General features: G+C 46.9%; 2 protein-coding genes across 2 annotated transcripts in view; one reads left to right on the forward strand and one right to left on the reverse strand.

The window, feature by feature from the left end:
* The first annotated feature begins 1,671 nt into the window (after positions 1-1,671).
* Positions 1,672-3,100, forward strand: GLOD5 (glyoxalase domain containing 5). The gene is made up of 3 exons (XM_010180565.1): positions 1,672-1,812; positions 2,603-2,758; positions 2,948-3,100. The coding sequence occupies exons 1-3, from the start codon at positions 1,672-1,674 to the stop codon at positions 3,098-3,100; spliced, it is 450 nt and encodes a 149-aa protein (XP_010178867.1).
* A 3,966-nt stretch (positions 3,101-7,066) lies between these two features.
* The window catches only part of LOC104537629 (cis-aconitate decarboxylase-like), a 5,257-nt gene continuing 288 nt past the window's right edge, over positions 7,067-12,035 (reverse strand). Inside the window, exons 2-6 of the mRNA XM_010180566.1 lie at positions 11,585-11,639; positions 9,059-9,246; positions 8,809-8,901; positions 8,325-8,530; positions 7,067-7,985 (exon numbers count right to left, since the gene is read on the reverse strand). Of these exons, the coding sequence (XP_010178868.1) occupies positions 7,067-7,985; positions 8,325-8,530; positions 8,809-8,901; positions 9,059-9,246; positions 11,585-11,639 (1,461 nt within the window). The remainder of the gene's footprint in view (positions 7,986-8,324; positions 8,531-8,808; positions 8,902-9,058; positions 9,247-11,584; positions 11,640-12,035) is intronic.

Raw genomic sequence — 12,035 nt, forward strand, 5'->3', positions numbered from 1 at the left:
CTTTTTTTGGTGAATCTACGCTAAAACAAGAGGGTTACAACACACCAAGACACCCAGACACATACAATACTGCTGTACCAAGGTATCAGAACATGCTCCACCAGCTCTTCAGTAGAGACAGATGAAAGTTTAGAGCTATAAATATAAAAAGTTTCATTGCTTTTAGCTAAGAAAGGATTTACTTGCATGCGAACTGGAGTAGAGCAAATGCTACAGTTCTGGAGATCCAATTTGTTTTCTCAAGGAACTGCCTGTTCTTATTTTCTTATGAAGCATCCTATGACAACATCTCATCTCACTGATAAATTTTTGTTGTTGAAAATACAGCCTCTATATCTTATGATGACAATCATGGGCTAACACACTGTCCATTATAACCTTCTCTCTAAAGAAATAAAATAAATTAAAAAATGAAGATCCTGAACTCTTTGTTTCTGTACAAAATGGCCATCAGGTCCATAAGTAACAACACAGGGTCAAAGACCAGGACATCAGTCAATGAGCTGAAGCCCCAACACCAGCATCCCTACACCAAAACTCAGCCATGGAGTTAAGGTCCTGAGAGGATCTTAAATATGCTCCAGGGCCCATGGGTATGGGTGGAAGCCCCAGGTGAAGCTGGTCAGGGGTGTTAAGGCCAACTAGTGCCCTCAAAACCCTGTCAGGCCTCAATGCCAATGGTCCTGTTACTAGCACCTGTGGGAACAACTTTGGGAGTTTTAGTAAAGAAAAGATATTGGGATTTTTCCCAGGAAAATGAGGTTTGGGAGGTCCACCTGCAAACTCTGTCCCTCTGTCTGTCCACCCTATTTTGTTGCTATTGAACCTCTTGATCTGGGTGGACAGGACAGCAGAAACCAACAAATCAGCTCCTGCATGCCTTGTGAAGATCAAGGGCTGACAGAGGGATGGGGTGTCCACATAATATGCTATAAATACATAAATATCCAGATAAAACATCCAGAATATTTTTTTCTGGGATTTTTCAAGCAGCTCTATGCAGTTGGACTTTCAGATCCTTTGGGTCAAGGTACATCAGCAATCAGAGTTCCTGTTTCTAATCTTATTTCCCCTCTGTTCTCCCATGACGTTGCTGCTCTCACAGCTTGGATCCAGGCAGCAGAAAGAGGACGGCCCGAAGGGAACCATCCAGCATCGGCTTGCCCAGCTCTTCATCCTCTCTCACAGGTACTCAGCCTGTTTTTGTAGCCAAATTTGTTGCTGAGGAGCTCATGTTGGAGAGGAGGGTGGTTTTGGTAGGAGGTGGGAGCTGCAGGCTGCGACATGAGGGCTCTGCAATGTGGGAGCACCCAGGAGGACTTTCTGGGTGGAAAGAGCTTTGCAGAGGGACCGATCACATGCATGGTCTATCCTTAGTGCACACAGGTTTTAGTGCGTTGTTTGCTCGGCATCTTGGTGAGCCCTCAGCGAGGTCACCCAGATCTGGCCCCAGCCGGGGGCTCTGGCATGCTCAGGTCCCACCAGAGCAAAGCTAGGGTCTGAGGCCCTTGCAGGGAGGAGGATTTATTGCTTTTGTGCTTGTGCCACCTGCAGGCCAAAGGAAAAACCTGCTTGATCGCCATCCACAGTTCAGTTCACAGCTGCCCGGTCCATTTCCCTGAGTAGCTGGATGCTTCTAACCTTCATGTTCTGGTTTCCAGGCCTGAGATCATGTCCTGGAAGGAAAAGCACATTAGTCCACCTTCATGTTTCATCCAGCACCTGGACCACCTGGTGCTGACTGTGAAGAGCATTGAGGACACTGTGGCATTTTATTCCAAAGTTCTGGGCATGGAGGTGGTGACTTTCAAGGTAACGTGGGGCACAGGCTCGGCTTGGGTCTAGGGGGCCTGGAGCTGCAGTGCTGGTGGATCTGGCACTCATGGATCTCTGATGGAGTCTCTGGGGCACCTCCTTGGGGTGGTGATGGTAGGGTGAGCACAAGCTGCAGTCCATCTGAGTTTCAAGAGTCAAGGTGAGCCAGTGGAAAGTCCAAGCCTGCTGCAGAAGGAGTCAAAGTGACAAGAAAAGAGAAAGGTTATTTGAAAAACAGTTTGTAGGACTGAAGGAAGAGATCCCTCAAAACCACACAACCTCTAAGGATGCTACAGCGAGCCTCAGCTTGTTCTTCAGGTGGGCACAGATAGCAAGTGCCCTGCATATCCACGGGGTCTCAGGCGTCACCTGCCATATGAGCCTGTAGAAACCTCCTCGAGAGTCTGCAAAGAGATGCCAAAATCTCCTTCCTCCCCCTCTTCCCATTACCTCACCTTCCTTCCCACTGCAGTGTCACCTTGCGCATTATCTGTGTGGCTGCCCCATAGGCAGGATGGAGAGTGCCTGAAACAGAAGACGTACAGCATTATGGGTTGGAACCAGCTCCATGTGTCTGTAGGACTTTCTTGAGTCCCTCCACATTTTCAGGGGTGACATGGGAGCCTTGCAGTGGCCAGTTCTTGTCTTGGGTTGCCACTGCGAGAGACCAGAGTTAGCAGGACTCCAGCCAGGTCCCTAGGTCCTTTAGGACTGCAGAGATGAGTGGATCTGAAGGCTTCCAGCCCAGTAAGTCTCATTGCACTTTGATTCTTTTCTCTGGGGACAGGGAAATCGCAAAGCTTTATGTTTTGGCAATCAGAAGTTTAACCTACATGAGGCTGGGAAGGAGTTTGAACCCAAGGCCCGTTGCCCAGTCCCTGGCTCTGCAGACATCTGCCTCATCACACAGCTGCCCCTGGACCAGCTGCTGGATCATCTGGAGGTGAGGAAGGCGCAGGGTGTGCACAGGGCAGGGTGATGCCGGGGGCATGAAGCCAGGGCCCCAAGTGACACTTTCAGGGTCTGTCATTTTGGGGAATGTCAGAATTGCCTCATCCCACAGCTCATGTTTTCAGGGCTGGTGATGAGAATGCCTGAAGTTTTAAATTCCTGCCCTTATATGTCTTTCCAGGCCTGTGGGGTGATCATTGAGGAAGGCCCCGTGGCCAGAACTGGTGCTGTGGGTCCAATAACATCCATCTACTTCCGAGACCCTGATGAGAACCTGATTGAGGTTTCCAAGTACAGCACAGATGTGACTGCAGTCAGTGGTGGGGAACCCTAACCACAACCCGTGCTCCGTGTCCCAGCAGGAGAAAGGATGCAGAGGCCAGGCTTTTGATGGCCAGTTTTGGGTTCAAGCTTTTATTTTGCAAACCTAGGACAAGTCTCAAACCCCAGCCATAAAAGCAGGACTGCATGAACTTTGGGAGCTTTCCCACAGCAGCCTGCTCAACTCTCACCCCTGAGCGTGAATCCTACTTTTATAAACCACTATTGATGGAGACTTCATGGCTACTTCCATTGGGACATTTTTCCCAATGTTTGACACCCCTTTTGCTGCAGTTGAAGCCCCTCATTTCTACACTCTCCTCCATGAACACAAAGAGCCTGTCATTTCTCTCTTCATAATAGACAATTTTACACAGCTGAAGATTTCTGTTTCACTTCTCCTCCATCTGCCTGCTTGGCTTGAGTCGAGGTGGCACTGCTAGCCCTCACACCAAGCCAGTGGTTTAAATCCAGCTGTGATTATTGAAACCCATTTAGGTTGGCCTGGAAACTGGGAACTTGTCCCCGGTGTCAGACACACAAAGCACATAAAGAGCTACAGGGTTCCTGTCCCCCAGGATGGTTAAAAACAGAGATTAGATGGCTGCATAGAGGGGACAGTGTCTAAAGTCAGTGAGTTCATCTGGATTTATACAGGGCTGAGGCGAAAAAAAGCTGCTAAGAAGACGCATCTTTAAGGAAGCAACCTCGTACTGTAGCTGGGAGGGATTTCTCCTCCTTTCCATCCCTGTGCATGAAATTTTCCTGGAGCAGGGGCTCTACCACAGCAGAGCCCGCTCTTGGTCTGACTGATGGCACTCAGTTCCTTGTGGGACTGTCCTCAGTTTTCTTCTTTCTTTAATTATTTAAAAAGTCATTCTTCAATTAATTAAAACCGTAAAACAATAAAGGAGGACTCGGGGTTTTTCAAGGAGAGCAGTTCTCCAGCTGGCCACACTGCGGTAGCAACGTTATCTTCATGGAAACAGTGCTGGACGGCGTGAGAGGACTCTCCTGACCTCTACAGTCAAAATCCTCTCTGAAATGGAAATAATCCCTGAATTGTATTACTTTTTTTTCTTCTGGTGTTTCGAGGGAAATAAAAAATTCTTCGTGGTGCGAAAAAAACCCTGCAAAGCCCTAAAAAATGCAATGCTTCAGGAGGGATCCCCCGGTCAGCGGAGCACCCGCGGTCCCGAGTCCGCGGCTGCTCTCCAGGGTCCTGATGGGACCCGCGGTGGGGTCCTGCCGTAGGAGAAGCCTCACAGCAGCATCCTGCTCCCACCAGCCTTGCCTCAGCTTTCCCCCGCTCTCAACCGATTAGGGCTTCTCCATGCCCAAGTGATCGAGCCAGCGGAGCCCTATTAGTTTCTGGTGTGGGAATGTGGTTATTAATTAATTGCTAACATGAATCCTGCCTGGCTCTGCCCTGCAAGTGTCCTTGCATTCACTGAGATTGCTACCGTAAATATGTTTGTGGAGCAAGGTTTCCTTTTCTTAACTGGAAATGTCACTTATCTTGGAAAAGCAGTAGCTCTTTTCTTATTCATTCTGAGAGGAGAAGTTAGGGACTTAGCTGGCTCCATCTTAATCGCCGAATACCCTTGGTGTCACACAAGCTGGTCTATATTTTTCACAGGCCATTTTTTAACTTGGCTCTTTTAAGGCCTCGCTTCCCTTGCCAGAGCTTTGGGCCTCCTAATTAGTTAAGGACATGAAACATCTGCTGTTTGAAATGAAATAACGAGTAAGACACTTTCCTGGGCTGGGGTACTGGAGGCTTTTAGAGGAAATGAAATGAAAACAATCTCAGGTATGCTTTTGGCTCCTAGATGTTCTTGAAAAGCCACTTACTGCTTCAACTGATAAGGGGGGGGGGGCAAATAAAAGGAAAGTTGGACCCTACCAGGCTTCCTGTGTCCTCCCTTCCTAATTTTATACATCATCTGCTGAAAGGTGTCAGGATTTCCTCTGATGAGACAGCAAAGACATGAAGGAGGTTTAGAAGGGTTTCTGGATCTCAGGCACAAAAGGTAGCCTGAAACCCAACTGAAAAGCTCTTTTTTCAGCTTCCACATCAATAGGTAAAAGGTGCTGGTTCCCTCATCCCCTGCTGAGCTTCACTGCTGCATGGCATCACTGCAGCGTGGTGCAGGAGGCATGGAAATGAGAACACTGGAACAAATGTTAGGACACTGAAACTGCTGATAATCCACTGAGACATTGTTCTCTCCAGTGAAGTCCATCTCAGTTCTGTCACATGTATTGATTCCCTCGACAAATGTTGAGCTAATGACTCACTTGGAAGGCACTGGCTCTGTGGATTTCCACTTCATTGGGCTCTGAGAAGTATTTGGTCATCTCACACCTGACTCAAAGCAAGGGAAACTAGAAGCTTGTCATGGAAACTTAGTAAGTATTTGATATCTGTTGCTTTTCTGGCTAATAGCTATTGTCCTCACCAGGAAAAACAGCCTGCAGGGGTCAATGTGAATATATGACTCTGGAGAAATCACTGGCCATAGGCCAGCCTTCTACCTGGCCCTGGCCTAGCCTCTGAGGAGTTCCCCATTTATTGGAAAAGCCTCTATTCCACATAACAGAAACGGAAAGCCTGATGGTCTACAAGATGTAGCATTAAATCTTCATGCAGAAAATGAATTTTCTTCAGTTCTTTATTCAGAAAAGTTCCGTGTGAATATGCTAGACAGTATGAGAGAGTGGGTTAACAGACGGGCAAACAGCTTTGCTCTGGCTGGGAAATTCTTTGCGTTGACCACTACCAGCAAGCTCAAAAGGAACCGGCCCACACTAGCTCTTGCCTGTCTAGTCCCATCTCAGTCCCCCTTGCAGAAGACAACTCTCACTTCTGCTACAGGTTTTGTATCTATATCATGATCACATTGGAAAGAAGTCCTTTGGATCCGCAATCACAGTATTTGTTTAAGGTACAGAGAAATATTGCATAGTTCTCCATCTCACTGTTCAGGAAGGACACAGGGTAAGAAAGGCTTTCAGTGATTGGCTACTCAGGAGCACAGGTATTTCATCCCAGCTATAAAGATGAGTTAAGAACCGAGTCTCAGCAAACTTCCCCTTGGAAATTCCCAATGTGAGTCACAGCGTGTACATGCCCACGTCACCACCCAGAGTTCACCCAGAGGGAACTCTGTAGTTCCCCCATCTCTGCAGGGACTACAGAGCCCAGCTCCGGTGACCCAGCTCTGAGGAGGTGCGTGGGTGACCGGTGCAAACCAGGAGGAATGATGTGGCACAGCCCTAGGACCGGCAAGAATCACGTCACAGGAGTTGTAGTGTGTAGGTGTAGGACTGATGTAGGGTTCCTCACCTACCAAATGTCTTTCATTCAGAAAAGACATACAGTTTGTAAGGGTTCTTGAACCATCCTTTGTACACAGAGAAGTGACAAACACTTCCCAAGTGCTGGAGAAATGGGAGGCTTTTACTGGAAATGACAGTTTTGCAGGCAGGGCTGTTTACAGTAACTGATAGATTTTTCATCTGACCAGCATGACTAACTAACCATGATCTGAAAAGTGCCCAGAAGAGCACTAAGGAAAGCACACATTTTGCAGCTGAACTTCATTTCCTTCCCAGACTCAGCACTCTGCACAGAAAAAACTTTGAATGCAGCTTCATATCATGTCTAGACACAGTTCCTTCTTCCAGATGATACCCCAGGATTCTCACAGATTTCCAAGAGAATTTTCTCCTATTTGCAGTGGCCTTTCAGCTACTCAGACAGCATCGACTGTGAGTTGAAACTTAATCTGTGTACTAATTACTGGCACAGATACAACTCCTGCATCCTGGGCTCCTTTGGTATTAATGCATCTACTTTGACTTCAAGGGGTGAGAATGTTCCTGTCATTGGAAATCAACAGTAAAGCACCAATGAAGAAAGGAATCAGAGTTTCACCCGAACAGGTTGCTTATCAAAAACCCCCTTGCTGTGCCCTTACAGGCTGCAGGCCAGCTGGGAACTATCTGACAGATTCTCCAGGTTGTCCACCATAGCAATGATGGTTTCTATTTTCTCTTCTGGAAGTACATGAGAGGCGTTGGATCGGAACTTCTTCAGGAGTGACTCTTTGCTCAGAGGCTTCCTCCAGTGCCCATAGAAAGTGTCACATTTGCCTGTCAGGACATCCCCGCTGTGCAGGAGCAGTGCCACCTCTCCATACATCTTGTCAAAGTTGGCCGCATTATCTTCAGGGTGCTCCACCACCACTTTGTCCAGCAGCTCCCTCAGCTCCTGCCGGTGGATGCTGCTCTCTGTGAAGGAGCTGAGGCCCACCTCACCATCCAGCAGAGCAGCACAGGCATTGAACTGGAAGGAGTGCCTAGCCTGGTGTTCAGAGCTGGGGAAAGGCCGATTGATGTACTTGGACACCGGGATCTTCAGCACAATGGTACGGATCAAAGAGGGAGAGAAGGACCCTGCATAGTTCATTAAGAGATTCCGGACAGACAAGGCAGCATCCACCACCCAGTGCATCCCCAGATGGGCTGGGAAGCGCTTGAAAGCAATATCCTGCTTCTCCAAGAGGAACTCATGGTGGTCACTTGGTGTGGATAGTGGTTTGGGTTGATAGACACTGTAGAAAGCACTGAATCCAGAGCAACCAGGAATCTCATCCAGAATTAAGGGGTTAGCCTCCATCCCCCGGGCGGCCAGCAGCGCTGCTTCGAAGCCCAGGCGGGCGGCATTTCCGATATGCAATGGCTTGGCTTGGGTGGCAGCATTGGCCATGGGTGCCCCCGCAAGCGACGCAGCGATGCCCAAAGCGTGTGTGCACTGGGCCATGCTGAGAGAGAGGAGTTTTGCAGTGGCTGCGGCACTGCCCATGGTACCAACCACTGAGGGAGGGTGGAACCTGAAGGGGAAATGGCAGATATGAGAATCCCTGCCTGCTCAGCACAGTGAGTACCCAAGCACCTCACCTACCAGACCTGTCTATTCTGTGACTGGAAATGAACTGCCAAGTCAGCAGATGGAAAGCTTTCATGGCTCTCGTGCAGGTGGGATTCACCTAACTTGAAATTTAGCCATTTAAAAACTAAGAATCTACTTGAAACTTCATTAGGTTCAATGGAGTAAGCGCAGCATCTCTGGAAAGCAATTTTTAATTTTCCCTAAGAGCAAGTGGCACAGCTTATGACCTTACAGCCAAACTTTCTTCCTCAAGATACTTGATGAAGAAAAGGAGGTTTACCTTTTGGGAATGTCCTGAGCCTCGGTGGAGAAATGCATAAGCCTTCCTTGCACTTCCAGACCCACATTAAATGCCAGCAGGAAATCCATGCCATTGGGTTTGGTGTTTGGAGGTAGCATCTGGGAAGCCGCCAGAATTGCTGGTAGTACAGCCCCTGACGGGTGAGTAGCAGGATGCCAGGTATCGTCAAAGTCCATAGAGTGAGTCTGCCAGAGAAATGGAGATAAGGACATGCTGGTGTGGGGAACTAGGGATTCTTGCTGATATTGTTGAGGCTACGTCTGTAACAACACCCATCCAGTCACTTAATGGTCCCCATGGTGGCTGTTTGGTCCCTGTGAAAGCAGTGGGCAAGACTGCAGAGGAGCCCATGACTTCTTGTCTCCCATTACCCCTTCCAGTCACCAGTCTGCTTCCTGCAATACCAACTAGTGTCTTTGAGGGCACCACAAAGCAGAGCTTCTCCTGGAAGAGTCTGTCTTACCGCAACTCCATTGGTGAATGCAGCCAGCGTCGGGGAGAGCTTTACACCTGGCTTGCCATAGACGGAGCTCACGGCAACCGAACAGTACAGCTCCTGTGAATGGGAGAGAAATTCAGGTGAGGACCTTGAGTAAAGAAGCAGTGATGCCAGAGCACCCCTCTACTGCAAGTCAAAAGTCCTACATCAGCCATGAAATAAAGCCTTGGTTGTGTTGGTGGTCATGGTGTGGACCATGTGGGGCTGTTCCTACCCGGCAGTACTGCAGAGCGATATCAAACACATGCGTGGTGCTGCCTACGAGGCCAACACCAATGCTGTCAAGGATCATCCTCTTGCTTCTGTGACGGACGGTCTTGGACAAGTGCTCAGGTTGAACTGCTTGGATGAAGGAGGCAAAGCTGCTGGTCACGGTTTCCTCTGGAGCACTCCTGGCCACCACTGCAGCACCAAGAGAGAGGGGAGGGGGTAAAGACACACACGGCCACTTGGCTTTCAAACAACCATTTTTCTGGAGGAGACAATACAGACGATGTCCCTTTATCTGGAGAAAAGGCAGCGCAGGTGCCCTGCTACATTACCACTGGTGCTCTCTTGGAAGTGGATCACACAAAAACAAAACTTAAAGAATCACAGAATTATTTGGTTGGAAAAGACCTTTAAGATCATCAAGTCTAAACATACCCTGTCCACCACTAAACCTTGTCTCTCAGCACCTCATCTATGATGACTTGACCACTTCCCTGAGCCTGATAACCCTTTCACTGAAGAACTTCCTACAGCTTCCATTCTTTTTTGGCAAACAGGAGAAGACCCAAACTCTGGATTTATCCACAAGCTTGGTCCTACAAAGCATTTGAGGTGCCTTGACTCAGCCAGCAAAGCTCTTAAGCCCTATGCACTCAAAAGGATGCCAGTACTTAAAAACAAAAAAAGTCCTTTGTGTGCTCTTTCACAGTTGAGCTCAGTGGATCAGAGAAGTCAGCCAATGCCTCAGGACAGGATTAAACCAGAAAATATCCTGAGCTTGGTGTTGAAACTTTTTCCCATCTCTAAAGCCACCTTTGCTGGTAGACAAAAAGCAACACATCAAGCTTCCCAAGGCAGAATCGGTGCCTGTATTTATGACCTGTAAGGTAGAGCTGGGCAGACAACACAAACTGCTGGCACTTTTGGATTTGGAAATCATTATTTCCAAATTTTTGGAGGTGTTAAAATTCTGTGGAAAATAATGAGTTAGGGACCATTGCTCTTTTTAATTTCAGTGACAGATTGCTTTGTTTTGATGAACTCATAATTCACAGAATTATAATTATTATGACCCTCTATAATTTATAATATCATGCTGAGAGTGCACATAAGAGTAGAAAAACTATAAAATTCAATATAGCTAACATTTGAATGATTGCATATCCATATATATATTTATGTATGGATGGATGAATATATGCAAGAGGGGGGTTACACACACAGGCACACAAATGAAAGACAGCATTAACGTCCAAATGAAGCTAATCACCTGAAAAAGTCAAGATGAGTGAGTTACAGGAAACTTCTTCAAAACCAGCAGGTACTTATGACACTTTCTTTTTTTAAACAGAAAATATCCCAATTGGAAAAATGGCCATTCCCTAATTTCACTACTGTGTATTCATTCTCAAATGTCACGCCTACTGACTCACAGTTTGCTTGCAAATGTATTTGGACTCACCTAGAGCCCAGGAGTCTAAAAAGGACCCATAAACACAGCTGAGAATGTCATCACTGCTGTGACTCACTGAGGGAAAAATTCACCCCTCGCGGCGTCTCTCCAAAATTTGTTGCTATTGGAATCTTTAACACTCAGCAGTTTGGAAACCTTCTCCCCCAGAAATTCTGTGTTCTCTGAGAGCACCTTTGTTAAACCGCAAACGAAAGCACCCGTGTCCTTGAGAAGGAAACAGTGAAGTCAAACTCAATGGATGAAAACCTGCTCGAATCACTCTGCACCCATAAAATTTTGATTGCTTCCTTCCCGTTATCAGATGCTCTTTGTTACCTTGGCAGGTAGCAATATTTTTTAACCCCTCAGTTCAAAGCACTACGTGACTCCAGTGATTTTGTATTGGTGTGGACATGCTGTGCTACAGAACTTAATAACAACAACAAAAACAGACTGAATAATAAGGTTGTCCAAGAGCAAATAGATCTGGGTGGGTTATTATTATTATTTCTCTTGTTCTCAAGTGTTCATAAATTAATAGTGTATTTTAAAATAAGTTAATAGACAAATTTATAGTAGACCAAGTGGCTACACAGCAAAATTCTGCTTAATTTGTCTGAAGCAGAGAAGCTGGACATGTGCAGTACTGAAGAAGACAGCACACCGGCTGCGGGACATGGGGAATGGTCCATAAATCGCCTACAGCAAAGTTAATAGCAAGATCAGATGTAATAAAACAGCAATGACAAACAGAGGAGTTAAGGATCTGAGCAATACCATGCCAGCTACAATTTGAAATTCTTATATTTAAGGTCAAAGTGTAAGAATTTGGAAAGTCTGGTTCCAAAGCAGTTAAAGTTTCTGGTTTAGTGCAGTGACCAATAATCAACATTTTTGCCCAAGCGAGTGCAATAAACACCCCAAGACACCCCAAGCGGGTTTGCCTTCCAAGAATCTGAGCAGCTTATCTCAGTGCACACAGCCCAGTACTTCCTATTTTTTCATTTTTAAAGTAACAAGATGATTAATTTGGGATGCTCTTAAAAAAAAAGCATAGGAATGCAGGGAGATACGAACCATGAGCAGCGGTTTTGTGAACTTGCCGGGAGCTTGCCAGGAACTTCTGGGATTTCTAGAGCAGAAACAGAAAAAGAGCATTTGTCACCTAAGTTGTTTGACTGTTTTTCAGAACAGTTTTACCAGTTGCGCCTCTAAGACGGTGCTGTAAGAGCCTCACAGATCAAACAAGCGGATAAAACCAACTACCTATTTAAAGGAGGAAAAAACAAGTGTTTTCCAAAGCTCAGTCCAGCAGAGGCACCAAGAAATCATGCTGTGCAGAAGGGGTAGCACAGCCTTTTCGGACTGACCATCAGATCCTCTCCTGGCTGCGAGCTGGACCAGCTCAGACTAGATATGAGGAGGAGAAAACCCAAACGACACAGGACATCCCAACAGCAACAACAACGATGTCCCCCCACCACGGCACTGGGCAAAATGCATTTGGGAGACATAAAAGGAGCAGGAA

This window comes from Mesitornis unicolor, unplaced genomic scaffold, assembly GCF_000695765.1.
Source record: "Mesitornis unicolor isolate BGI_N332 unplaced genomic scaffold, ASM69576v1 scaffold23593, whole genome shotgun sequence".
Taxonomy (NCBI): domain Eukaryota; kingdom Metazoa; phylum Chordata; class Aves; order Mesitornithiformes; family Mesitornithidae; genus Mesitornis; species Mesitornis unicolor.